This window comes from Ictidomys tridecemlineatus, chromosome 15, assembly GCF_052094955.1.
Source record: "Ictidomys tridecemlineatus isolate mIctTri1 chromosome 15, mIctTri1.hap1, whole genome shotgun sequence".
NCBI classification, from domain to species: Eukaryota; Metazoa; Chordata; class Mammalia; order Rodentia; family Sciuridae; genus Ictidomys; species Ictidomys tridecemlineatus.
In genome coordinates this window covers 10703376-10727859 of record NC_135491.1, presented here as the reverse complement: position 1 = coordinate 10727859, position 24484 = coordinate 10703376, and the positions used below count along the sequence as shown (strand labels likewise).

Below are 24484 nucleotides of genomic sequence, written 5' to 3'. Positions count from 1 at the left end.
TGGCCCAGGGCCGGCCTCAGAGCCACACAGCCCAGGGACTTGGAGTAAACGGGTAGCCGGCAGCTGCGGTGGCCTCCCACAGCCTCCACTGCCCTGCGTGACAGCTGGACCCCAGCCTGGCCTTGGACGGGTGAGAAGCCTTGGCCCTGGGCCCTGCCCCCGTCCTTCCTCCACCACACTCAGGCCTCAGCCCTTCCTAGTGTTAAATAGAAACCTCTTTATTCTAAGTATCGAACGTTCCTTAATACGTTGGATGGGGGCCAGACCTTGAGGTGAGGGGAAGGGGGGGCTGGGATATTTTTGTAGAACCTTCCAGAACACCACCCTTACACAGGGCTGTGGGGGAAGGGAGCTCTGGCAAGGCGCTCCTTGGCCTTGGGAGGGCCTTTGCTCCCTCTGGCCTCTGCTTCCCCTCGGCGGGAGAGTTTGGGGCTGGCGGAGGGGACCTCACAGGCTCTTCCCATCCCAGGGCTCTGTGGGCCGGGCAGCGAGTCTGGGCAGTGGCACAGGGGGATGGCGTCTCAGCAGCAAAGTGGGGGGCACTAAGGCCGAGGGCTGGGAGAGCCTCAGCGCTGGGCCCGGGGCCTCGACGGGGACAGAGGCCGAGGCCGCAGGGGCAGACAGGCCAGGCTGGGCCTGGCCAACCGGGACAGGGGGAGGCGGCCCACGGAGAGGGGGAGGCTGAGGCAGAAAGAAGGGCGGGGCACGGGGATGTCCGAGAAGAAGGCCCGATCCCGAGGGGGCGACAGGGCTCCCCCCTCACAGAGTTCCAGGTCCCGGGCCACGGCCAGGATCTCCTGGCGCGTCGCAGTGTTGTGCAGTCCGCGCACGTCGAGGAGGGCCGCCACGTGCTTCCGCCTGCGGGTAGAGGAACGCACAGGGTCGCAGGGGTCCTGGCTCTGGACGCACATCCAGTCCACCTGCAGACCCCACCTGAGTCCCTTCCAACACAGAATCTGGAGCCCCCTCGCCCGGTTTTCGGAATCCTCTCCTCCCCCAGTCTTTCTTCGGCCAACCATTGCGAAATCCTCCCCTGTGAGCCCAGATGGGCAGCACAATTTCAGAACATTCCTCTCCAAACCCAGCACAGGGGTCTTCCTGTTCACCCCAAGTCTCAGCTGCTGGTTAAAATGAACCTTCAGCCCCAATTTAGCTCAGCTCTCCTAAATTTCCATCCGGGTATCCTTGCAACTACTGGATCCTACAACAAACCCTGAGCTTCACCTTCAGGGTCCGACCAATTGGCTCCACAATCATCTCCTATGTCCACCCAGAACCGTCCACCCACACTCCACTCCTAGCTCTCACCTTTCACTGAGGCCAGGACTGAAACCTTCATTCCAAACTCAACTCAGCGGCTCTCTATTTGGATCTCATTCTAGAACTTTCATTCCCAAATTTGAACCTAGAATACTCAGGACCTTGTCTCCGGCCCCCACACCCATGCTCCACCAAAAATTCCACTCCAGGACTAGAATTCACCTGGGGGACTCTCACCCCCATCAGAAGCCTCAAAATCAACTCTATCCTGTAACATTCTTCCCTAAATCCTCCTTCCCCTCCATTCCCCCCTCAACTCCGAAACAAGGCCCCAAATGAATCTCCAGAGACACCACATATTTCAGTTCAGGACTCTGAGCCCAACACTCATTTCGAGAACTTTCACTTCGTGCAAATCTCTGAGGTTTCCACAGCCACCTCTGACCCACCTCAGTGTCTTCATCTTCCCACATCCTGAGTTTGCAATCCTTGTAGCTCCCAAACACAAATCCCAAACGTGGCTCAAGAACCTTCAGCCCCAGCCAAGCTCCAGAACATGGCTTGGAAACTAGTCCTCTCAGCCCAGCCTGTGAACTCTCAGATTTAGCTTCAGATTCAAGTTGGGATCCACTACCCAAGATTCAAGTTCAGAAACTCCAAACCTGGAGGAATGCAGGACCCCTTAGGGCTCCAGGCCTTCCTAAGGATGTGACTCCCGCCCCTGCCCCCACTAGGGATCAGTTCCAGACTCCTCATCCTCAACCTGGAACCCAAACCTGCTTATGCCTCACTCTGGTTTCTGTGGGGCTTGTCCCTCTGAGTGGAGAAGGTCTGGGGGCCAGAGCACTGTGAGCCCATGTGCTGCCAGATTCAGGTCCCCTTTCCACTTGTGCTAAGTGGGATATTTGGGAAACTGAAATTTCTGCGTGTAGCAGATGAGTGACTAACTGTAACTGGACCTCTTGCACAGTGGGCGTGCAGGATGCGCATTTAGGACCAACATACAGATTCCGCAAACTGCCCGGAGTAATGATGCCGACCAGTTCTCCCCAAGAATTCTAAGAAAACGGCACTATTGTCCCTAGGGAGCAGATGAGGAAACTGAGGCTCAGAGGTCACATAGGAAGGAAACGGCCCACCAGGATTTGGATGGCGCCTGCGCCTGCCACTGTCCCAGTGCGTGTGCGCCCGCGTGCCCGTGCCTGTCCCCGTGTCCCCCGCGGCTCCCCTGCCGGGCCGGCCCTTCCTGCCGCCCAGCGGCCCCGCGCCCCCCTGCCCTGGGCTTCCTGTGACCGCCTGTTTGTTTGCGAGTCCTGGTGGCGGTGGCGGCAGCGGCGGCAGCGGCAGGAGGAGGGAAATCGTATTAATAATGCCTTGGTTCCAGCAGGAAACGGCCGTCAGACACGCTCGCCGCCTCCCTCCCTCGCCGGGGGGCAGGAAACGCAGGGACGGATGCCAAGGCCGCCAGAGACCGGCAGGCGGCGGGGCGGGAGCGCAGGCGGGCGGGCGGGCGCTCACCTGATGTCTGGGTAGTCGCGCACCAGCACCCCCACCTCCACCTGGATGCTGGGCGTGTCTTCCAGCTGCAGAACTTCAGCCAGGTGCGGCACCACGGCGTCCAGCCACGAGGCCTGGGACTCCTGGGGGTGTGGTGGGGGTGCAAGGCTCACATCTCAGTTCAGTGCCCCCTCCCAGAGCCACCCTCCCAGGACGGAGCGTCCCCTGCTCTGGCTTCTCCTGGCCTTGGTTCTTCCCATCTGTACAAAGGGTCAGAAGACCGGCTGGCCGGGGGTTATCTGGAACCTTCAGATATTTGAAGGACAATCCATAATGTAATCTATACCCGGTTTTGCAGATAATCGGGAGCTGGGCCACATGACTCGAAATCTATTCCAAGTTTGCAAAATGTTGCCATTTGGGGAAAACTGGATAAAGGGTACAGGGAGTTCTGTGCGAGCTTTCTTACAACAAGTGCATGTGATTCCACAATTATCTCAAAAAAGTTTCCAAAAAAAAAAAAAAAAATTCCAAGGACTCCAGGCTAGAAACCAGAACAGTAGTTGACTGGGGACCTTCCAGTCCTGATGGCTACAAATGGGTTCAAACAAGATTTGTTGGCTTAACATTCTTAGATTAGGAGACGTTAGGGTTCCGAGTTTCTGTCCCGTTCTGTTTGTGCTCATAATCATGGTTGACGTTCACGGGTGTCAACGCTGCCAAGGGACTGCCCTAAGCATTGCACAGGAACTAAGCGACCTAACCCCGCAACAATGGGTGGGGATCGTTATTTTATTCTGCACCTGAGGCCAGCTCAGAGTCCCTGCAGCCGGAAAGCCCGGTGCGCGCCAAGGTCACTACGCGCTAAGCCTCGCGGTCCGCCGAGAGTGGTCTTGGAGTCCTGGGAGGGACTCTGGGGAGCCAAGGGCAGCCCTGGCTCGGGGGCCCCCACTCACCAACCGCCTGAACAGCCTCTGCAGCTGCGCCGCGTCCTCCCGGAGCCTCCCGGCCATGCGGCTGCGGGTCCGCGCGGAGCGACAGTGCAGGCGCCCGCGGAGCAGCGGCCGCACGTACTCGACCAGCGCCCGCCGGTGCAGCTCCGCCACCAGCGCCTGCGGGAGGCGGGAAGCAGGTGCGAGGGCGTGAGCCTCACCCCGCCGGGCCCAGGCTGCGGGACCCCTTCCCCCAACCCCACCGCCCGCGCCGGCTCCAGGCGCCCAACCCTCCGCCTTGCGGACCCCCACCCGGCGGCCCTGTCCTACCCGACGGTGCCCTCCCAGACCCCTTATCCGACCCCACAGCCCGCCTAGGGGCCCCGTCCCAGCATCTCCTCAGTCCCCAAGTTCTACCTCCAAGAGCCCCACTCCGGCTGCACCGCACCCCCACACCCATTCCCAGGAGCCTCCCCTCCGGCCCCAGCAGGTGCCACCTCTCTGGCCCCGCGGAGCCACTCCCCACCTCGAGGGGGTCTCCCCCAGATCCTTGCTCCCCTCCCGCGCCGGCTCCCCACCGCAGGCCGCACACCTGGTAGGGCTCATCCTGCATCCTGCGCAGCGCCAGGGCCTGAGCGCCCAGCGTGCCCACGATGCCATCCAGGGCCTCCGCGCTGCTCAGCCACTTCCGGCGCATCAGCTTGTTGAAGTATGGCTGGGTGGGACAGAGTTCAGGGAAGTCACCGCTCTCCTCCTTCCCCCTAGCTCTTTCCTCAGGAATATGATCTCTAAACCCTGCTCAGAGCTTAACCTAGGGTCCTCCTCCTGCTGTGTCCCCACACCCCCCACCGCGTCCTCCTGGGGCTCACAGTCCAAAGGGGAGGCAGACTGGTCCCCAGACAATAACAACCCAGAGCTGGCAGGGCCACAACTGGGAAACCAGGGGTTTAGGAAGCCTAGAGTCCCTGGTGGGCTGACCCAGCATGTGAGTCAAGGAGGGCTGCCTGGAGGAGGAGGACAGGCCCTGACTCTGGCCATGGTTAGGAGCACGAGAGGGAACCGTTCATTCAGAGGGAACAGCATGCCAGTCAGAGCACCACATAAAGGTCCCTGTGGCTGGCCAGACCATCGGCACAGTTCTCCAGGTGCCCACCACAGGAAACCGGGGACCCTCGTTCAAAATCACCAAGAACTTTAAGGCAATGACAGCAGACCTTTAAGGAAGCTTGGACCTAAGTGTGTGTTGGGCACTGTGCGACTCTGGGGCCCACACCAGTGGCTTTTTCCAGGCACGTGGCTGGGGATTGGAGAGAAGAGTCTAGGTGGCAGGGCTGGAGCACACAGGGCCGTGCCAGCTTTCACACTAGGGAGCACTGGGGAGCCATGGCAGGTTCGGGACAGGGGAGAGGAGAGGGTTAGGTTTGTGCTCTACCCAGATTAATGGGAGGAGGCAAGACTGGGCAGAGGCAGAAATTAGGGAGGAGGCTGAAGGGGAGCATAGAGGGAGGGAGAAACGAGGATCCAGGTGGCAGAATTCATAGGCGACAGTTAGTGACCTTCCTCCTGACAGCGGCCCAGTTTCCTGCCTCCAAAATGGGGCCCCCCCTGCCAGAGGCGCACAACACCCAGGTGTGCACACTCACATGTGGGCCATTCCCTCGTCACAGGCGTCACACACTCACACCAGTGCATGGTCTGGCTTTGAGTCCATCTCTCCTAGTCTCTGTCTCTTCCCAGTGTCCCTCTGTCTCTGTCCCTCTGCCTCTCCAGTCACCCTCCTTCCCCTGTCTCCCTTAGTCTCATCCTCCCTCTGATTGATTGAGGTCGAGGACTTGAGCCAGTGGCCCAGGCCTGCTCCACACAGCACGAGTGAGATGGGAATTTAAGGAGCAGACCCTGTCCGTCTGCATCAGCTCCGAGTCTGCTGGGGCCGGGCGTCTGTATAAAATGACACTGTTAGCGGGTTGCCATGGCGCACACCTGTGTGCCCAGTGGCTTGGGAGGCTGAGGCAGGAGGATTGAGTTCAAAGCCAGCCTCAAACTTAGTGAGGCTGTGAGCAACTCAGTGAGACCCTGTCTCTAAATAAAATATTTAAAAAGGGCTGGGGATGGGGCTCAGTGGTTAAGCACCCCTGGGTCCAATCCCCAGTGCCTCCAAAAAATGTCACTGTTGGTTGTATTTGTTTAAAAAGGATTTCTTATGGTTGGGAGATACAGCCTAAAGTGTTGGTGGATGTGAGGGGATTTTTAACAGAATTCAGTGGAGTGGGGCCCGGGATGTGGCTCAGTGGTCAAGGGCTTGAAGTGAGATGCCCTGGTTCCATCCCCAGCACCAAAAGAATAGTCAATCAATCAATTAATTAATTCAGGGGGAGAAGGGGACTCTGGATGAAGCAAGATTGGCCAGGAGTGGACGGCGACTGGAGGTAGGCCACGGGTCTGAGGGGGTCATTCTGTCTGCTCTGGCCATGCATGTAGGTTTGACATTTTCCATAAGAAGGCATTTTAGAAACATTCTCTGAATTCGGAGAACGCCCCTCAGGTGCTGATCACGAGTGTGAGGAAGGGCAGGGGCTGCAGCTCAGTGCTAGAGCCCCCACCGAGCCGTGCAGGCCCTGAAAAAAATACATAAATAAATACCAGCAAAGGACATGGCATGGTGGGTGGCGGTCAGGGCTTTGGGAGGGGGAGTCTCAGGGGTTCTGGTTTTTTAAAGAGACGAGGGTCTCATCATGTTATCCAGAACTCCTAGGCCCAAAGGAGCCTCCTGCCACAGCTTCCTGAGTAGCTGGGACTCCAGGTGCGGGTCTGTGTGCCCCACTTAGTGGAGCTTCTGTTTTAAGTGATCGGGGAAGGTCTCATTGAGAAGGTAACATTTGGGTCAAAATTTAAAAATGGTGAGACAGGGAGCTACAGGGATATCAGAGGGAGAGCATGCCAGGCAGAGGGAGTGACAGGTGCAAAGGCCCAGAGGCAGGGATGTGCCTGCTGTGGGCAGCAAGAGGCTGACAGGGCCCGAGTGGAGCAAGGGAGGAGTGAGGTACAAGGTGACGAGGTCTGGGATACCATGTGGGGCCCTGGGACCGTGGAGGAGTTTGGCTTTTGCTCTGAGGGACTTGGGAGGCATGGGAGGCTCCTGGCAGAGGTCAGCTGTACCTGTAGTGAAGGCCACCTCCGTGCACCTCCCCAGTCGCTCTGGTGCTCGCTCCATGCACTCCCACACCTGGGAACCTAGCCCCTTGGGGTGGGCACAGGGGCCCAGAGATGCACAAATGGGACCCCAGGGACCAGGAGAGCTGGGCATGGATTTGGGGGACCTCAGTGTCGAGGGCTCCACCCCAGTCCCCTCCTGCTGGTGGCTGTCTGTCCTTCCCCCGCCACATCCTCCCACCTCTTCCTTCCTGCACCCCCCCTGCCCCCCAAACAGCGCAGGCATGGCCATCACCCCCACCTCTGCCTGCTGAAGGGAGCTGCAGGGGGGGGCTGCCTGCACTGGCACAGCCCCCAGCCCCTCGCCCACTCACCTGCAGCTCCTGGAACAGCATGTCAGCCAGAACGCGGTGGCACAGCCTGGTCACACGGTCCAGGGAGCTGGCGGAGGCCTCCCGGGCAGGCTCGCTTTCAGGGGGCCCCACCCTGGCCAGGCGCTCGGCCAGAGCCCTGCAGAGATCAGTGAAGCCAAAAGTCAAGGAGCCCCGACATCTCGGCCCAACTCCCTGCCCCCGTCTCCCCAAGGTGGGCCCCGTTGTATGGGGTGCACAGTGACAGGTCAGATGGGGGGCTCTGGGGAAGGTCTAGGGCCCGAGAGACGTCAGGGAAAGCCTGGGGCTGGGGTGTCTGGAGGGTGTGCAATGTCTAGGGAATGGGGTGCTGAAGGACTCTGGGGTGTTGGGCTGGGGGTGCAGAGGCCTGGGAGATCCTGGGGGATGTCTGGGAAGCTGGGAATATCTAGAGGAGACTGGGGCGTTCTAGGCAGAGACTAGGGAATTTCAGGAAGCTGGGGACTATGTGGGGGCTGGGGGATGTTAGGTGACCAAGGGGTGTCTGGGGCTGAGGGTGTCAGGAGGCTGGGGACATCAAGGGTCTAGGGAATATGGGGGAATTAAAGAGGTCTCTCTGGGTCTCTGTTTCTCTTGGTGCTTTGTAGATGGGAGTGAAGAGGCCTCCATTCTGTCCGTGGTTCTAAACTTAGTCTGCAATTCTGAATTCTCCCTCTCATTTCTGTCACTGTCCCCTGGGCCCTCTCTGCAGATCTGCTTCTGGGAACATGTCTGCCCAGAGGCCCCGCACTTACAGGGGATGACAAGCAAGCAGGGTTCTTCCCTGGAGCTGTGGAAACACATGTCCATCCACTGGGGATGATTAAACCAGTGACGGTGTGGGCAAGCACAGAATGTGGTTCCCACATCAAAAAGGAACATGGTGACCTTTTTTTCCTTTTGCAGTACAGGGATGGAACTCATGGCCTCCAGGGTGCTAGGCAGTGCCCTACCATAGAACCCCTCCAGGCCCTGGAGCATGGGGACACTTTAAAGCATCAGTGGGAAGATCCCCAAGCTGTTAGGAAGTATTCCACTATCTGTGCGGTCAGCCCAGCGTGTCCACATGCTCCGCACCACGGATTCAACCAACCGTGGATGGAGAAGATTCAGAGAAAAAAATGCACCCGTAGCAAAACACGTAGATTTTTTCTTTCATCCTTCCCCAAACAATACAGCATAGCAGCTATTTAAACACAGTCACCATCGTATTAGGGATCATAAGTCATCGGGGTCAGGCATCGATCGGGGAGGAAGTTTGGAGCTTCTATGCAAACACTTCACTTAAAAAAAAGAAAAAAAAAAACCCAGGGGTACTCAACCTATGAGCCACATCCCCAGCCCTTTTTAAAGATATTTTTTAATTTAGAGACAGGGTCTTATTAAGTTGCTTAGGGCCTTGCTCAGTTGCTGAGGCTGGCTTTGAACTGGTGATCCTCCTGCCTCAGCCTCCCGAGCTGCTGGGGTTACAGGTGTGTGCCCCTGCACCTGGCCAACACTACACATTTTATATAGGGGACTGGAGTGTCCATGGATTTGGTATCCACAGAGGGGATGAAGGGGGCAGGGAGATGTCCTGAAACCAATCCCCACCATGGATACAGAGAAAAGACTTCATGAAACAGGAGGGGGGAGGGGAACAGAAGGAAGGAGGAGGGGAGGAAGAGAATATATATGTATATAGTTAAATAGATTCACTTGTATTTGTATAAATATGTGTGCACATTCATATATACACTTATTTATACCTGTTACTGGTAAATATTTGAAATGCCCCCGCAAAACACACACACACACACACACACACACACACGCACACGCGCGCACACACACACACACACACACACACACATTCTAGTTGTCCCCAAACGGGGAGGAGGGGAGGCGGGAAGACTTATTATTTCATATATTTTCATGTGAATGTGTTACCATTTTTTTTAGATGCTCATGCACCATTATTTCACTTATTTACTTATATGTGGTGCTCAGAATCAAACCCAGTGCCTCACACATCACAGGCAAGTGCTCTACCACTGAGCCACAACCTCAGCCCCATGTGTCACCATTTTTTAAAAGTGCCATTGAAGAGCTGGAGGTATGCAGCTCAGTGGTAGAGATGTGCCTAACAGGTACAGGGCCCTGGGTTCAATCCCTAGCACCAATAAATAAATCAATTTAATCAAATGCAATTTAAAACAAGTTAATAGTCAGGCATGGTGGCACACGTCTGTATTCCCAGCAATTTGAGAGGCTGAAGCAGGAGGATTGAAAGTCTCAGGCCAGCCTCAGCAACTTAGCAAGACTGTCTCAAAATAAAGAATAAAAAGGGCTGGGACGTGGCTCAGTGGTAGAGTGACTGCTGAGCATATGTGAGGCCCTGGGTTCCATCCCCAGTACCAGGGAAGGGGCGGGAAGGAAGTTAATTTTTAAAAAAAGCAAAATAAAAAGAAATATAGAAATACACGCAATTCTGGAGCCTTTGAGTCTGGCTTCCAGGTTATCTACACTTCAGTATTCTGACTACTCTATAATTCTAATTTGTGATTCTATGTGTTATTTTTCTTCTAGAACTCCCATATTGTATGTTCTCAGGTCCCATGTGCATGTCCCCCTGGGTCAGCCTTGTGATTCCCACCCAGGACCTGGACACTCCAAATCAGCTGTCACCCAGAACAGGCGCCTCCACAGCCCGACACTGCGAGTGCTCACCTCAGTGGGGGCCCACAGTTGACCAGGGAGATGGTCCTGCTGATGTAGGTGTCAGAGGGCAGCTCCCGGATTCCTGGGTGCTCATGGAATCTCTCCACGCGCTGTTGGAAGCTGGGGGGAGAAGAAGGGGCAGTTGGCATGATGGATGGTGCCCAGTGCCCGGTCAGGGCCCCTGGCCGAGCACTCAGCCTTTCAGTCTGCAATCCTGACCCCTCCCGGGCCCCTCTGCCCATCCTTACTCCTCCTCTATAGGATCCCAGGTCCCGGTACCCAACCCCAGCCCCGCCCCCCGCCTCCAGCCCCGCCCCCTACCTCCAGCCCCGCCCCTCGGTCTGCAGACCCCCTACCTCTGCAGGAACTCTGCCAGCCCCCCCAGGCAGCAGTGTGCCATCCGCTCCCCAAATTCCTGGCTGATGCGGGGCGCTCGCTCTGTGTGCTCTTCCAGTAGCTGCGTGGGCCACAGGAGAGAGGTGAGGTGGGGGCAGGCACAGTTGGAGGGCGCCCCTTCTCCTCCCGCCGCCTACCTCACACACGTCCTGGGCCAGGCTGCTGGACCAGTCCGCCGCGTCTGTCCAGTGCTCCTCATCTTCCTGCAGCACCCGAAGAAGGGCTGCCCGCGTCTGAGCCTGGAGGAGGAACACGGGAGGCAGGCGGGAGGCAGGGGCCACCGGTGGGTCTTTCTCTCTATATCCACCAGGATCCCCTGGAGCCTCAGACGGTTCTGGATTTTACCTACAGACCCTAAGCGGAAGGTGATGCTGGGGAGAGAGACTGAACCAGAAAATCTATTTAACCCTTTCCGTTCCTAAGTCTGTGGTTTGGAGCTTTTATACTGAGTCTGTGGGTTAAGCTTCCTCCATCTCATAGGGGTCTATATTTTCACTGCGAGAGGGAGCTAAAACTCTGCCCCCAGAGTTTTAATTAGTTCAAGACTCAGACTCTTGAGATTCAAGAACTCGAGGGGCTGGGGATGTGGCTCAAGCGGTAGTGCGCTCGCCTGGCATGCGTGCAGCCCGGGTTCGATCCTCAGCACCACATGCAAACAAAGATGTTGTGTCCGCCAAGAATTAAAAAAAAAATAAATATTAAAAATCTCTCTCTCTCTCTCTCTCTCTCTCTCTCTCTCTCTCTCTCTCTCTCTCTCTCTCTCTCCTTAAAAAAATATAAAAAAAAAAAAAAAAAAAAAGAACTCGAAAGGCTTACGCAGCATCTCTCGTTCTCTGGTCCAGTGGATTGTCTTCAATTCAATAAGCTAGCCATGTGATTTCTGGACTCTAGACTCTGGGGTTGCAAGGATCAGATTTCTGTGGCTGGGGAAAGATTAGCATCAGCCAATAGATCCCACTGTGGCCAGGCCAGGCCAGTTGGCTGGGGCCGTTCTGTTATTAACTGCATTCACTATCAGCGCAGCCATGATAAAAAGATGTTTTGGTATTGCACAACATGTTTGCATTCCTGAGCTGATGTTCTGTGACAGCTTTCTCCTGATCTAAGATTTGAAGGGTCCAAGGTTATGGAACCTGTATAGAAAGTCTCTTCTTCAGGGCTCTGGTGCTTGGCACAGAACACGGAATGGAAATGACCAGTGTGGGCTTCCATGTCTATGGCCTTTGACAGAAGTCAAAAGTTCACAAAGAGAAAGGGAGATGGAAATAGTGAATGGAGGAGGGGAGACCCCCAACCTAAGCCCACTGTGACCCTTCCTCTCTACAGAGCAACTCCAGCCCCAAATCACCAATGCCAAGTCCCAGGTACCTTGACATCTGTGACACATTCGTCCTCCAAACCACGAAGAGTGCCAGGGGAGAGAAGGGGGCCCAGCTCCCCATTCTCCAGGGCGACCATGTCCACCAGCCCGAGGACCTCCCTGGAAAGTGGGAGATAAGAGACAGGGAGATCTGTGGGAGGAGGGGCTGGGCAAAGGGACCCACCTGGTGACCTCCCACCGTGTTTGGGACCCTGGGCCACTCCCTTCCTCTTTCAGGGCCAGCTCTGCTCATCCCTCAGAGGAAGTCCTTGCCCTGGCTCCAGGTCTCTGAGTCAGCTCCCTGATGGATGGTGTCCGGGCAAGACTTACAGGGGTCAAGTCTAGGCTTGCTGATCTGACACGCAAGGCCTCTCCCACGATCCACTTAGTCAGACACAGGCTCCTTTCTGCCTCTGCTTCTAGGTCCTGCTTCTCTCCTGGCCTCAGGGGCTCCCCAGTCCAGCCCCCGTAGTCCTCCTCCTACTTCCCTGCATGCCTGGGCTGAGCAATATCACCACGGTCACCCCTACTCCAGCCTACCCGCACCTGACTTCTGCTCATTGCATCTGCATGAACAGAAAAACCATCTCCCCACAGGGGCGGGGCATGAACCATGTCTCACTGCTCCTGGAAGCTTTCCAGACCCCCACCCTGCCTCCACCTCTCCAGATGGTCTGGGAGCATCCCTGACGGGGAGGAGAAATGGGGACGACAGGGTCAGTGCTGGTACCACTGCCCTCTCATTCTTCTGATGACAACTTCCCAAACCCCTCACTCACCAAGGTACAATTTGGGGTGGCAAACTCCCCTCTCCGGGAGAGGATATGTGACCAAATGTAACTCATCACCAAATTCCATTCCCCCACCACAAGAAGGGTAAGATTAGGATGCAAAGGTCAGTGGTTGTAAGATTCTAGGCCTGGGAGGGTCAGTCATGTCCAGGTCTCAGCACCAAGAGCGGGTGAGGCTAAGGTGTGGGATTTGAAGGCTCACAAGGTGCTAAGAAAGAGCCATGAATTCCACAGTTCAAAGATAGGACGAGTTAACAGCCCAAAGATGGAAAATGATAGAGAGCAGCTAGAATTCTAAGGGCCAAAAATAGTCAAGTTGAAGGTCAGTTTGGCCAAGGTTCTAGCCCTGGAACAGTCCAGGGTGCTAAAATTCTAGGGCGGGAAGTCTGAACAGCTAGGATTCTAGCTGTGTAGGTGTCATCCCTGCTACTTTTCTGGACTGGAAGAGTCCACCGTGCTCAGCTGTCAGGACTACTAGGTCAAGGTTGTGAGATTTTATGTGTGTGTGTGTGTGTGTGTTTCTGTGTGTGTGTGTGTGTGTGTGTGTGTGTGTGGTGCTGGGGATTGAACCCAGGGCCTTGGGCATGCAAGGCAAGTACTCCACCAACGCAGCTATTTCCCCAGCCCAAGATTTTAGAACTGAAACAACCTTTGGTGTGAATGGGTTCTGGGTCAGGAAGTGTGGTGGGTGCCAAAGCCTAAGGACAGGATTGTCAGTGTTACTAAGGTTCTAGAAGCGTGTCCGTGATGGGTCTGGGTCTGGAAGGATCAATGGTGCTAAGATCCCTAAGAGTGTAAGTGTCCATATTGTCCAGGGGCTGGGACTGGAATGCCGCTGAGGTTCTGGAACAGGGAGGATCCGTGGTGACAGCGCTGAGATTCTAGGATTGTGCTGAGGCCTGAATAGTCAATGGTGCTATGGTGTCTGGTTCTAGGACTGAAGGGCTGGCGTTCCAAGGTCCCTAGGATCTGAGGAGGCCAGGGTGGGGCTGGGGCTCTGTGCGATCTTACAGCGGCGGTCCCGCTCACCTGGGGTACACCTGGTTGTGCCAGTGCAGCAGGGCGTAGCGGTCCGCCAGCGGCAGCCTCCGGCGGGCGGAGGCCCCCAGCCACTCTGCCAGTGCGCCGTGGTAGCCGCGCAGGTAGACGCCAAAAGCGCCCAGGCCAGCGGGGTAGGCGGGCGCCAGGCGGCCGCGCACCACGGCCATGTCCTCCAGCAGCCGCGCCCGCAGCGCCTCCAGCTGCCCGGCCAGGCCCCCGGGCGCCCCAGGCGCTGCCGCCTCCAGGCGCTCTCGCGCGGCTCGGGCCACGGCCTCCGCCCAGCGGGCGCGCAGCTTGCGGGCCGCCCCGGGCCCCCGGCGCCCATCGGCCGCCTCCTCCTGCACCAGCACCTGGCCCAGCTGCGCCACTGCGCCCGCCCCGGCTCCCGCGCCGGGCCCGGGTCCCGCCAGCGTCTCGCGCACCAGCGCCCACAGCTCGCGCTGCAGGGCCTCGTACAGCAGCGCCACGTCCCGCGCTCGGCGGCCCCCGCTCGCGCCCTCTGCCACCGGCGGCCCTGGCGCGCCCCCCGACGACGCCAGCTCCTCCGCCTCCAGCTCCAAGATGTGCTCGTCGGCCCGCGCCAGCTCGCGCTGCTGGATCAAGCTCAGGATCTCCAGCACTGTGGGGAAGAGGGAGGTCAGGGCGCCCGCCCGAGGCCCGGCCCGGGGACGGGTGGCTAGGAGAGGACGGCAGGGATGGGTTCCGCGAAGGGGCAGGCGAGGGGCAAGGTGGGGGAGGAGGGGAAGGGAAGTGGAGTGCGGGTGGGAGAAAGTGGGGACCAGGCTGGAGGAGGAAGTCAAGAGAGGGTGGAGGGAAGATGGGGGTCGGGGTGGGGGAGGGCAGGGGTGGAGGGCCGGGAGGTGAGGTGACAAGAGAGAGGGCCTGGGCACCAAGGAGGTAGGGGGCAGGAGCTTTGAAGGTGGGAGAGGAACCTGCCCACGGGATGTGGGGGCCACAAGACTACAAGGTGTCAGATGAGGAAGAGGGTGGAGAGGAGGAGGGGGAGGCCTGGGGAGGGGGTGCGAGGGGGAGGGAAGGAAGAAGGGAAGGGTCCAGGGGTCAGGGGATCCAGAAGGGCTTCAGGCAGAGGGAAGCCAGAGGTTGGCGAGGGAAATGTGCGTCAGGGTTGGAGGGAGGGATGAGAACTGGGAAGGGGGGGAAATAGAGGAGGGTCCCGGAAGGTGGAGGGCTGAGCCAAGACACAAGCCAGGTGAAGGGTGCCAGATGGAGACCACCAGGGGGCGGGGGCAGAGCAGGGAGAGGGAGGAAGATGTGGGGACGGTAGATGGGGTCTTGGGGGGTTGGCATGGCTGTCGGGGTGAGCTGGCACTTTGGAAATGTTAGACGCGCCCGGGGAAAGGGAGTCATGGGGTTGGGAGGCTCTGGCCAAGGCAGAGGGAGGGTCCGCGCCAGGAGTTACCCTGCACCTCCCCCTCCACTTCCTCCCTGGCAGAGAAACTATTTCCTGGCCAGCGCTATTTCTGCCCATCCGTTTCCAGAAGGCAGGGGCTCCAGTCACCCCCTCCTCACCTCCCTGCAGTGCCCTCCCAGTCCCCAGGGAGCAGGGGCCGAAATAGCCTCTGGCCAGGATGTGGAGGGCATCAGAGGACAGAAGGGGCTCTGGGAGGTCCCCGGCACAACAGCAGCATGGGCCTGGGGGGAGGGCTGGGAACCGGGCAGGGGCTCAATCAAGGTGGGGCTGGGGACAGTGCTGACTAGAAGGATGGAGTTTCCGAGATGGGACCAGAGGAGGATGGGAGGAGGATGGGGTTGGGATGAGCAAGCCCGGCATTGGGACCAGGTTAGGAATCTGCAGAGGGGAACAGGAAAGGAATCGAGAGTGGCACGGGGTGGGCTGGGGTCTGGGTGGGCTGGAGGGAGGTGCAGGTGAGCTCAGAGGGCCCTGAGTCTGAAGATGTTGCAGGGACCCGAGTTGAGATTGGGGCCAGGAATGTGGATGGAGTTGAATGAAGGTGGAGGGTGAGGGTGGGGTTTGGGTTTGGGAGTGGGGTGGGTGCAGAGGGTGCTAAGGAGGCTGAGATTGGGGTTGGGGTTGAAATTGGGGGCTGGGGAAGGACTGGGTGGTACAGGACTGAGTGAGGAGGGGTGGGAGGGAGTGGAGGGTGGGTGCCGAGCTGGGCCTGGGGCTAGGGGTCAGGAGTGAGACCAGTGGGGGAAGGAGAGAAACCAAACATGGGGATGGGATTGGGCTGGAAGGGAGTGGAGGCCTGGGAGTGGAATGAGGTGGACCCACTCAGGGCTGTCAAGGTGTGGGGCACAGAGATGACGTTAAAGACGCTGTTTGAAGAGGGGGCACAGGCTCCGATACAAAATAGAGACCCACACGAGGGGGCTGCAGTGAGTGCCCGGTGGGTACAGAAAAGCACCCAGGAGGACCGCGAGGCCTGGCCTAGGGATGGGTTGCCCGGGCACAGGATGAGATGGGCTGGCGATAGGGATTAAGCGTGCCAGCCCTCCCCCTCCCTCAAAAGATATCAAGTCTGGAACCCAGCACTCAAAATGTGACCTTCACTGGAAATCGGGTCTTTCCAGAGGTTATAGGGTCATAGCCCTTAATCCAGTATGTCTTCATAAAAGGGAAAATTTAGACACAAAGACACGGAGAAGAGGGGAGGGGGAAAGGCAGCAAAGTGAAAGATCAGCCTGATCCCCCCACGCCCCGCCCGGGAAGGCCAGAGCTTGCCGTGACCCTGCAGGAGGCTCCAGGCAGTATTTTTTGTTGTTTTAAGCCACCCAGTTTGTGGTACCTGGGAAAACCCTCCTGCTGGTGCTTAGATTTGGGTGGATCTAGTTAGGGGTGATGGTGGAGGTTAGGCAGGGTGAAGAGGTTGAAGGTCACGTTGGGACATGAGTTACCTAATTGAACTTGAAGGTGTGGATTGGGGATGGAGTTAGGATTGGGTTCAGAGTGGGATGGGAATGAGACGGGCCTGGGGTCAGGGAGAGCCACGGGGTTGAAAGCAGATGCTGGAAATGACAGAAGGTTGAGTGAGGCTGGAGAGGGAACCCGGTGGAATAGCAGGTGGGGAGAGGATGGGACCCCAGTTGTGTTCAAGAATACGGGCGGGCTGGGGTGTGGCTCAGCGGCACAGCGCTTGCCTTGCGTACGGGAGGCACTGGGTTCGAGCCTCAGCATCACATAAAAATAAATTAAAAAATAAAGATATTGAGCCCGTGTATAACTAAAAAGATGGTAAAGAAAAAAAATAGTGGGGGTGGGGTCGGGTTTCACTTGGTGGGGGATGAGGGGGAGATGGAGGGTCGGGACCTCCCCACTCACCTGACAATGGCTCCTTCATCTTTGGGGGCTCCGGGACCTTGGGTGGAGGCTCAGGAGCAGCTTCCCCGGCTGGGACCACCCTCTCAGCCAGGGATGCCCGCCGAGGCTTGGGCCCACGCCCCAGGCGCAGGAAGGCCAGTCTCCGGGCAGCCTCCCCAGGCCCCTCCTCGTCACTGTGGGCACGTGTCCCCTGCAGCCGGGCCAGGAGGCCAAAGTCTGCTGAGCTCCTTCGGAGCCCCGGGGGCAGCACGCGGCCCAGGAACGAGCGCGGTGGCCCATCCCCGGGACTGCCTGCCCGTCGGCCCTGGGCCCAGCCCAGCCGGAAAGGGGACAGGCCTGCCAGCTTCTCCAGGGTGGCGCGGCGGTGACAAGACGTTCCATTGGGCAGAGTCCCCAGCTCCCCAGATTCTTCTTCCAGCCCTGGAATGTCCTCGAAGGGGTTCCGAGAGGACCTCAAGGGCAGGGTCCCTGCTCGGGGCACCTTAGGGTCTGCCACCCCTAGGCTCTTCAGGATGGGCATTTTGACAGGCAGGCACCTGGGAAAAAGAATGACCAGGGAGAGTGATGACCACTTTGGCACATGGATGGGCCAAGCACATTGTGGGAGGCCTGATCTGAGCTCTCAGTACCCCCTGAACCTCACTGGGGGGCGGGTGGCACGTATGATTCCATGATCCTGCAGGGGGCAGTCTCTCCAGGCTGCACAGCCGGGCACCTGCCTGGGCCCCTTTGCCACCTCCCCTGCTCACCTGGGGCCCTGTCCCCTCTGCCTCCCTCATCCCTCCAGCAAACACTTCCTAGGAAAATCCAGATCCTCAGGGACAGAAGGAGATTGGTGGTTGGAAGGGGCTGGGGAGAGGGTCTGGGAGTGCCTGCCAAGGGGTATAGGGTTTCCTGTGGGACATGAACGTGGCCGGAACTACAGAGGTGGCCAGTGTGCTAAATGCCACCGAATTGCACACTTTACACTGGTGGATTTGGTTTTGCGTATTTGAACAAAATTAAAACAACAAAACCCCTCACTAGTTCTATGGACCCCTCCTGTGCAGGTGTTGGGGACACAGTGGTCACTAAGGCAGACCTGGTCCCTGTCCCTGCAGGGCTCACAGCTTCCTGAATCCTGCCTGCTCCATCTCCAAGTCTCTCTCTCCAGTCACTGGTGTCTCAGGTCTGTCCCTCTCCCTTCCGTGGCCCCTGCCCAGCCGAGCCCTGCCCACAGCTCTGCCCCAGATCCTCCCTGGACTCTGGCCTCTAGTCCTGACATCTCCTAGACCCCTCCCCAGCTCCTGACCCTTCCATGGCTCCCCCGTGCCTGGAGACAGAGCTCAGGCCCGTCCCCACAGCCGGTGGTCTCCCCATTGCTGTCCCCACCCCTGACTTGGGACTCCCTGGGTGTCAGTCCTGCTGCTCGTCTACACAGAAGCCGGGCCTCAAGCTTCAGGACTCGGTTTCCCTGCCCCACTCCTCCAGCACACCTTCCCCATCCCGAGGCTGGGTCAGAACCCCTCAGGGCTCCCAGAACCCCTGGGCTCCCTCATGCCAGCCCTGCCCCCCCAGTCATCACCGTCTGGGGACAGATCTGTTTCCCCACTGGACTGGAGCCCCGGGACAGCAGGGCTGTGGCGGTCTCAGTCACTGCTGCGGTCCCAGTGCCAAGCACTGGGCGGGCCCTCGGGGAATGGGTGCTAGCAGGAAGCAGAGGAAGGAGGAGGCAGACTGTCCCTTCCTCGGGTGGCGGGTCCTTCTGGAAGAGGTCAGTAGGGAGCAGGCCACAGGGACTCGGAAGAGCACTCTTTAAAATGATGAAATAGGGCTGGGCTGCAGCTCAGAGGAGGCGCTGGCCCAGCAAGTGTGAGCCCTGGGGTCCATTCCCAGCACTCGTGAAATGACCAACGAACTGAATTAATAACTGAAATTTTTCAAATGACAAAGTCGTCTGACCATTCAGAAAAGTGTAGAAAACAAACTTAATAAACTCCCCTGTGCTCCCAGCCACGTCGAATGCAACCCTTTGTTCTATTTGCTTTAGGGGTTTTTAGTGGTGGCGCACGCCTGTCATCCCAGCGGCTCAGGAGGCTGAGGCAGGAGGATCCCAAGTTCAAAGCCAGCCTCAGCAACTTAGTGAGGCCCTAAGCAACTCAGCGAGACCCTGTCTCTAAATAAAAAATAAAAAGGGCTGAGGATGTGGCTCAGGGATTTAGCGCCCCTGGGTTCAATCGTGGGTACCAAAAAAATTGCCTCGCAGATGCAGTGAGTGTGTGTGTGTGTGGGGGGACAAGTACACTGCCACTCCCTGACCCTCTCCTGGGTCCCCCTCCATCTCCTTCTCCCAAGGAAATGGAAAGGAGCTGTCCCTCCATCAGGTAGACTTGGATCTCCTGCCCCATGCATTCAGAAATAATGTCCTGCCTCACATAGTTTCAGCCACTTTCAATTACACAATTGTTTCTTGCAACTTAATGGAGTTTTGTTGCTGCTGTTTTGTTTTGTTGAGATGGGGACTCACTTGACTGCACTGGCCTCAAAGTCCTGGGGTCAGTAGTCCTCTGGTCTAAGCCTCCCAAGTAGCTGTGACTCCAGTCATGGGTCACCCTGCTCAGCTGATTTTTTTCTCTTTTGTTCAAACTACAAACTTGTGGGATTTACTCACATCCACCATTTATTTTAAGAGCTGTATGATATTCCATTGTGTCACTATGACGAGACGCAGTTAAATAAAGCATCAGGCATTCACCGGTTCTCGTATTGCTGACCTGTAGTTTTTGTTTTGTTTTGTACTGGGATAGAACCCAGGGGCTTTTACCATACATTGCGCCCTTTTCATTATTTTTTTTTATTTTGTTTTTCATCAGGGCCTAATTAAGTTGCTTACGGCCTCAATAAGTTATTGAGGCTGGCTTTGAACTTGAGATCCTCCCACCTCAGCCTCCCAAGCTGCTGGTAGTACAGGCGGGCGCCACCACATGCGGCCCACGGGTTGTTTTCAATGGTCACAGGGTTCTGTGCACCTGAGGGACAGGTCAGCACAGTGCAGTGTGCACAGATGGATGAGCGGCCAGGTGCTGGGGTCCTGATGGGCTGGGCTGGGCACAGAGTACCTCTATCTGTAGTGACCCCTCCTTCCCCCATTTCAGTCTCTGGACTTCAGCTTGTGCTTCTTAACCTGTTTCTAGAAACACCATTAGTCTCCACAGTCCCCTGCCCCCAGGGTGGGCAGTCATCATGGCAACCCCTTGCTGGGAGCCCCCCGTGTCTGCGTGCACTCAACGCCACCCCCCCAAGTACAGCAGTGTCCCCAGGTGCTGATTGCCCTCATCTTCCACACTGGCTTCCGCATGCCTCGTCCATCATCCCCCCAAACTGCCTCCCACATCCCTGCAAACTGTCTCCACCCCTCCGCCCCATGTCAGTGTTGGCCACACTAGCTTTTTTGTTGGTACCAAGGATTGAACTCAGGGGCGCTCCACCACTGAGCCCCATCCCAGCCCTATTTTGTATTTATTTAGGGACAGGGTCTCACTGAGTTGCTTAGTGCCTCGCTTTTGCTGAGGCTGGCTTTAAACTCGCGATCCTCCTGCCTCAGCCTCCTGAGCTGCTGGGATTTTAGGCGTGGGCCATCACGCCTGGCTCAAACTAGCTTTGACACTCCCGGGCCAGCTCCTATATCCCCCCAGACTGAATCCAGTAACCCCCCAAATTATTTCCAGCACTCCCCAAACACAGCATCAAGCCTTGCCCCCAACGGGTCCTGACTGTCCCCTTCCTGGCTCCAGCACCCGTCTCTGCAAGCTGACTCCCGACATCCTGCCCTCTCCAGTGCCCTGTCGCCTCCAGTGCCGGGGCCCCTGACTCACTTCCGAGGCATCTCGCAAGCAAGCCCCCTGCCTCCCGGCTGGCTCCCCCGCAGGATGTCTCGGCCACCAGAGCTTCCCTCTTTGGGCCCCTCCTCCTCTTCCTCGCTGCCCCCAATCCCCCACAGCCACCCTCACCTCTGTTTGCAGATTCCGTCACTACCTAGTCCCCAGCATCTACGTTGGAGCGCTGTCCTCACAGGTCACATGTCCCCAAACCCGAAGCCCATGATACCACCCCAGTCTAATCCTCGCCCCAAACACAATCTTATCTTCGGCGTCTCCAATCCCGGCCGATCCTGTGTCCCGTCCTGGAGACGCCGTGCCTTCCCGGCCTCAGTCTTCCCATCTGCATTCAGAGCACATCCCACCCAGGGGCTCTCCAAGGCCCCCGGAGCCCCCAGGTCCTCGGGCCAGCTTCCCCCTGCCCGTCTCCTCTGCCCTCCCACTGGCACCTACCAGCGCCGGCCACTCTCGGCCCCCAGCCCCTTCTTGGTTCAAGGTGCAGGTTGCAGGGGCCACCAGTCCAGGCCACCTCTGGGCTGTGCTTCTTCTCTGCAGGGACCCCAGGGTGTGCCCCCCTCCCCGCTGCACACTCACCTCTGTCCTCGGTGCCTGTCCCTGTGTCCCCACTGCTGTCCTGTCCCCAGGCTACTTGGGCCAGGGCTGCTGAGAGCTTAGATCTGGGGGGGGGTGGCTTGGAGGAGGACAATTTCCTGTCAGGAAACCCCTCCCTCTCTGGGGCCAGGGGCGGGAAGGACTCATTATCTGTCTGCCCTTTTAGGCAGGCTGCGGTTGGCCTGGGAAGGACAGGCCCACAGCCGTCCCCACCCTCACCCCCCCCAGGCCGGAATCCACCCGCCCCCTGCCTGTTCTTCACGCCTCCCGAGGTGACAACACCATCCTGGGCACCCCGGGAGACACCCCGCCCTGGACTGGAGCCCAGAACCTCTCTCCAGCCCAAGCAAAGCCCGAGGCCTTGGACAGAGAAGCCGGGGGGCATTTCCAGAGAAGCCCCCCACACTTGGGGTCTCCCGTGGTGAGGTGAAGACTGGGAGGAAGCCTGCTGGTCGGGTGGGTGCTGGGCCTGGTGGGGTTATTGCTTTGCCCAGGAAACTGCCCGGCCCCCCCCTTCGCCGTCTTCCTAGTCTCAGTTCCAGACCCCCCGCCGCCCAGCCCCTCTCTGCCAGGCCCCAGCTGATCTGTGGGCTCCTGAAACCATCAGATGTGCCTGCCCTGCGTCTCCCGCTCCAATGTCAACCTGGCAAAGCAGACTCAGTCCACCGTGCTCATGGCCCACTGTAGGCACTGGATAAAGACCTGTTCGCGAATGCAGAATGCACCTGTTGGGGACACAGTGTGTGTGGGTGGGGGCTGCTGGGGATGGAACCCGGGGTCTCCTGCAGGCCAGGCAAGCTCTCTACCACCAAGAGCAGGCCAAGGCTGTTTCTAGGTTTACTCAGTGTTCACCCTGGCACAAGTGTTCACTGGCCGGGGTGAGGTTGTGGTGGCAGATGGTCAGCAGTTCCTCTCTGAGCTCAGTGGACACTGAGGCTAGGGGAAGTGGGTCAGGGGTTAAGATTCCAAGGTCTGAAGGCCCCACTTCAAGGACAATAGGCTGTGGGGGAAGGGCTGATTGGGTGGGGGGGCAGGAGGAGAAGGAGCAGGCCTCAGCCCCCCCCAACTGTCCGTCAGCCTCTGCAGGAGGACCTGGGGTCACCAGTGGCCCATCGTGGGCTGTGACCACTGTCAGATCCCCTGCCCCCTCTTTTTTAATTTAAAAATTTTTTGAACTCTATCCTCACATAGCACGAAATTTGCCCTTCGAAACATACAATTCAGTGGGTTTTAGTTTATTCACAAGGAAACTGGAGGCATCACCATTAATTCCAGAACATTCACATCATTCCCCAAGGAATCCTGTACCCATTACAGGCACTCCCAGCCCTCTTTCCTCTCAGCCCTTGACAACCACTAAGGATTTGTCTCTAAGAATTTGTCTATTTTGTACATTTCTTGTGAATGGAATCATTTTGGATCTGACTTCATTCACTAAACATATGTTTTCAAGGTTCATCTACTTTGTAGCCTTTCTCTGTGTAGGCCTCACTTTTCCCCATCTTGGAAATGGGGTGGGAACAGTTCTGAGGAATAGGGGCACAGGGGTGGGCCCAAAAGTGTGTCCTGCAGGTGTGGGGAGGCATGTGCTGCCCCCGTGTGGTCCACGGGAGGACTGCAGCTGTCTGGGCTAGGACTGGGAAGGGCTTGGGGGAGGTGGGTGGTGTCTGACCCCCTTATTCCACCCCAGGATCCCACTCCTCACCCCACAGAATCACTAAGCTTCTAGAACCCATCCTGAACTCTCCCCGACCGCCTTTGCCTCTGTCCTTAATACTCCTTAGGCTTCACGTGCTGAATTCTGATAATAATGAAGTTCTAATCCAGGTCCCGGGAAGCACTTGACTTTAGATATCCTCCTTGATTGGCTGCACACTGCAGTTGCTGCTGTTATTATCCGGAAACAGGAAACCATCGTGGTTAAAAGCACAAGTTCTGGAGTTGGGAGGCAGCTGGGTTCCAATCCCAGTCCTACCACTCACTGCCCGTCAGTTTCTGTTGTGACTTGTCTTCCTGGGACCTCTGATTCCTCATCTCTAAATGGGTTGATAGAGATGACCTCTACCCCATGGGGTGGCAGAAAGGGTCGAGTGCTCAGGGCCTGGCATGGGAGAGGTCTCCATGATCTACAGGGCGGAAGATCTCAACCAGAGACATGCTGGGAAATCTTCAATGACCAACTTGCTCGGGGGAGGAGGAGGGTGATCTCTATGTAACACTTGGCAATTTCCATGATGTAAGTATCCCCACTACTAATTTCAAGCTACCAAGGTCAGCCCCAGAAAGGATTTTTGGGAAGAGATACATAGTAGCCCACTCCCACACAGCAGCTTCATCAAACAGCTACAATAGAGGTAAAGAACCACAGGATCAGAGAATATGGGAAAACGAAGCAAAATAATTAGGATGTATGAGTGTATATTACCTTTGTTTTTAATAGAATTTATTTAATTGCATGTTTGCATAATTTAATGTTTAATAATGGCCATGGTTAACAACCATCCCAAAATTCCTGTGACTGTAATGATCAGCTTGCTTGAACTAGCTCCAGCACACTGTTGGAAACATCTGTTTTTCAGAACAAAACAAAACTGTTTTTCAGAAAGGGAAACTGAGGTTCGGGAAGGTGAGCAGACTTTGCGACAGTTGGAGGCGGGACACGGACCTCCTCCCAGGGCTTGTGTTGTGATTCTAGGAACAGAACAAGTGGTGTTGCTCTTGCTGTCATCCCACCCTGGTCTAGAGGACTCCAGCGGTTCCCATGGGCAAAGCTCTTGCCGTCCCTGGTCTGTTTTTCCACCCAGAGAGCAGCGTGCCCTGCAGCTGTGCACCTGCGCAGGGTCCCTCTGCACCTGCTTCAGCCCGGCCAGGGAGGTCACATGCAGACCCAAACCCTCATTTTATAGCCCGGGAGAGGGAGCCCTGGAAAGATCGGGTGCCTGCTCGGAGTCATGCGGATGGACAGAGGGTCCTCAACCCCAGTGGAGGTGCAGAGGACACTGGAGGATACCTCTTGGGGTCTGGGGTTTTCAGGGGGTTGGACGGCAGCACTAGAGAGGCTGGCCAGCCCTCTGTGGTGGCCAGGTCCCCCTGCCATTCTGTCCCACCCTCCCGTGCCCTAAGACCCCCCACACCCCGAGCACCCGGACACGGGGGTGGGCGCGCCTCTGCCTGGGGCCTGCTTCTCGGAGGGGACGG

General features: G+C 57.4%; 1 protein-coding gene across 2 annotated transcripts; it reads right to left on the bottom strand.

Moving 5' to 3' along the window:
* Nucleotides 1-197: 197 nt before the first annotated feature.
* On the bottom strand, nt 198-21422 carry Exoc3l2 (exocyst complex component 3 like 2). 2 transcript variants are annotated; one of them, XM_078031890.1, is made up of 12 exons: nt 21269-21422; nt 16818-17353; nt 13505-14135; nt 11693-11804; nt 10462-10563; nt 10285-10385; nt 9938-10048; nt 7214-7349; nt 4282-4404; nt 3714-3869; nt 2779-2900; nt 198-858 (listed from the first exon to the last, which is right to left on the bottom strand). In XM_078031890.1, exons 2-12 carry the CDS (start codon nt 17335-17337, stop codon nt 567-569), a joined length of 2406 nt encoding a protein of 801 aa, XP_077888016.1. In that variant the 5' UTR covers nt 17338-17353; nt 21269-21422; the 3' UTR covers nt 198-566. The 2 variants fall into 2 exon arrangements, with proteins under 2 accessions (XP_077888016.1, XP_077888017.1); XM_078031891.1 differs by lacking the exon at nt 21269-21422 and adding an exon at nt 18382-18549.
* Nucleotides 21423-24484: the final 3062 nt, after the last annotated feature.

Excerpts from the sequence above, each read along its gene's own strand:
- Exoc3l2 (XM_078031890.1), bottom strand. The coding sequence starts at position 17,337 with ATGCCCATCCTGAAGAGCCTAGGGGTGGCAGACCCTAAGGTGCCCCGA. Across the intron at positions 14,136-16,817 it reads GATGAAGGAGCCATTGTCAG|TGCTGGAGATCCTGAGCTTG; the intron begins GTGAGTGGGGAG and ends TCTTCCCCACAG. Across the intron at positions 10,049-10,284 it reads CTGGCAGAGTTCCTGCAGAG|CTTCCAACAGCGCGTGGAGA; the intron begins GTAGGGGGTCTG and ends TTCTCCCCCCAG.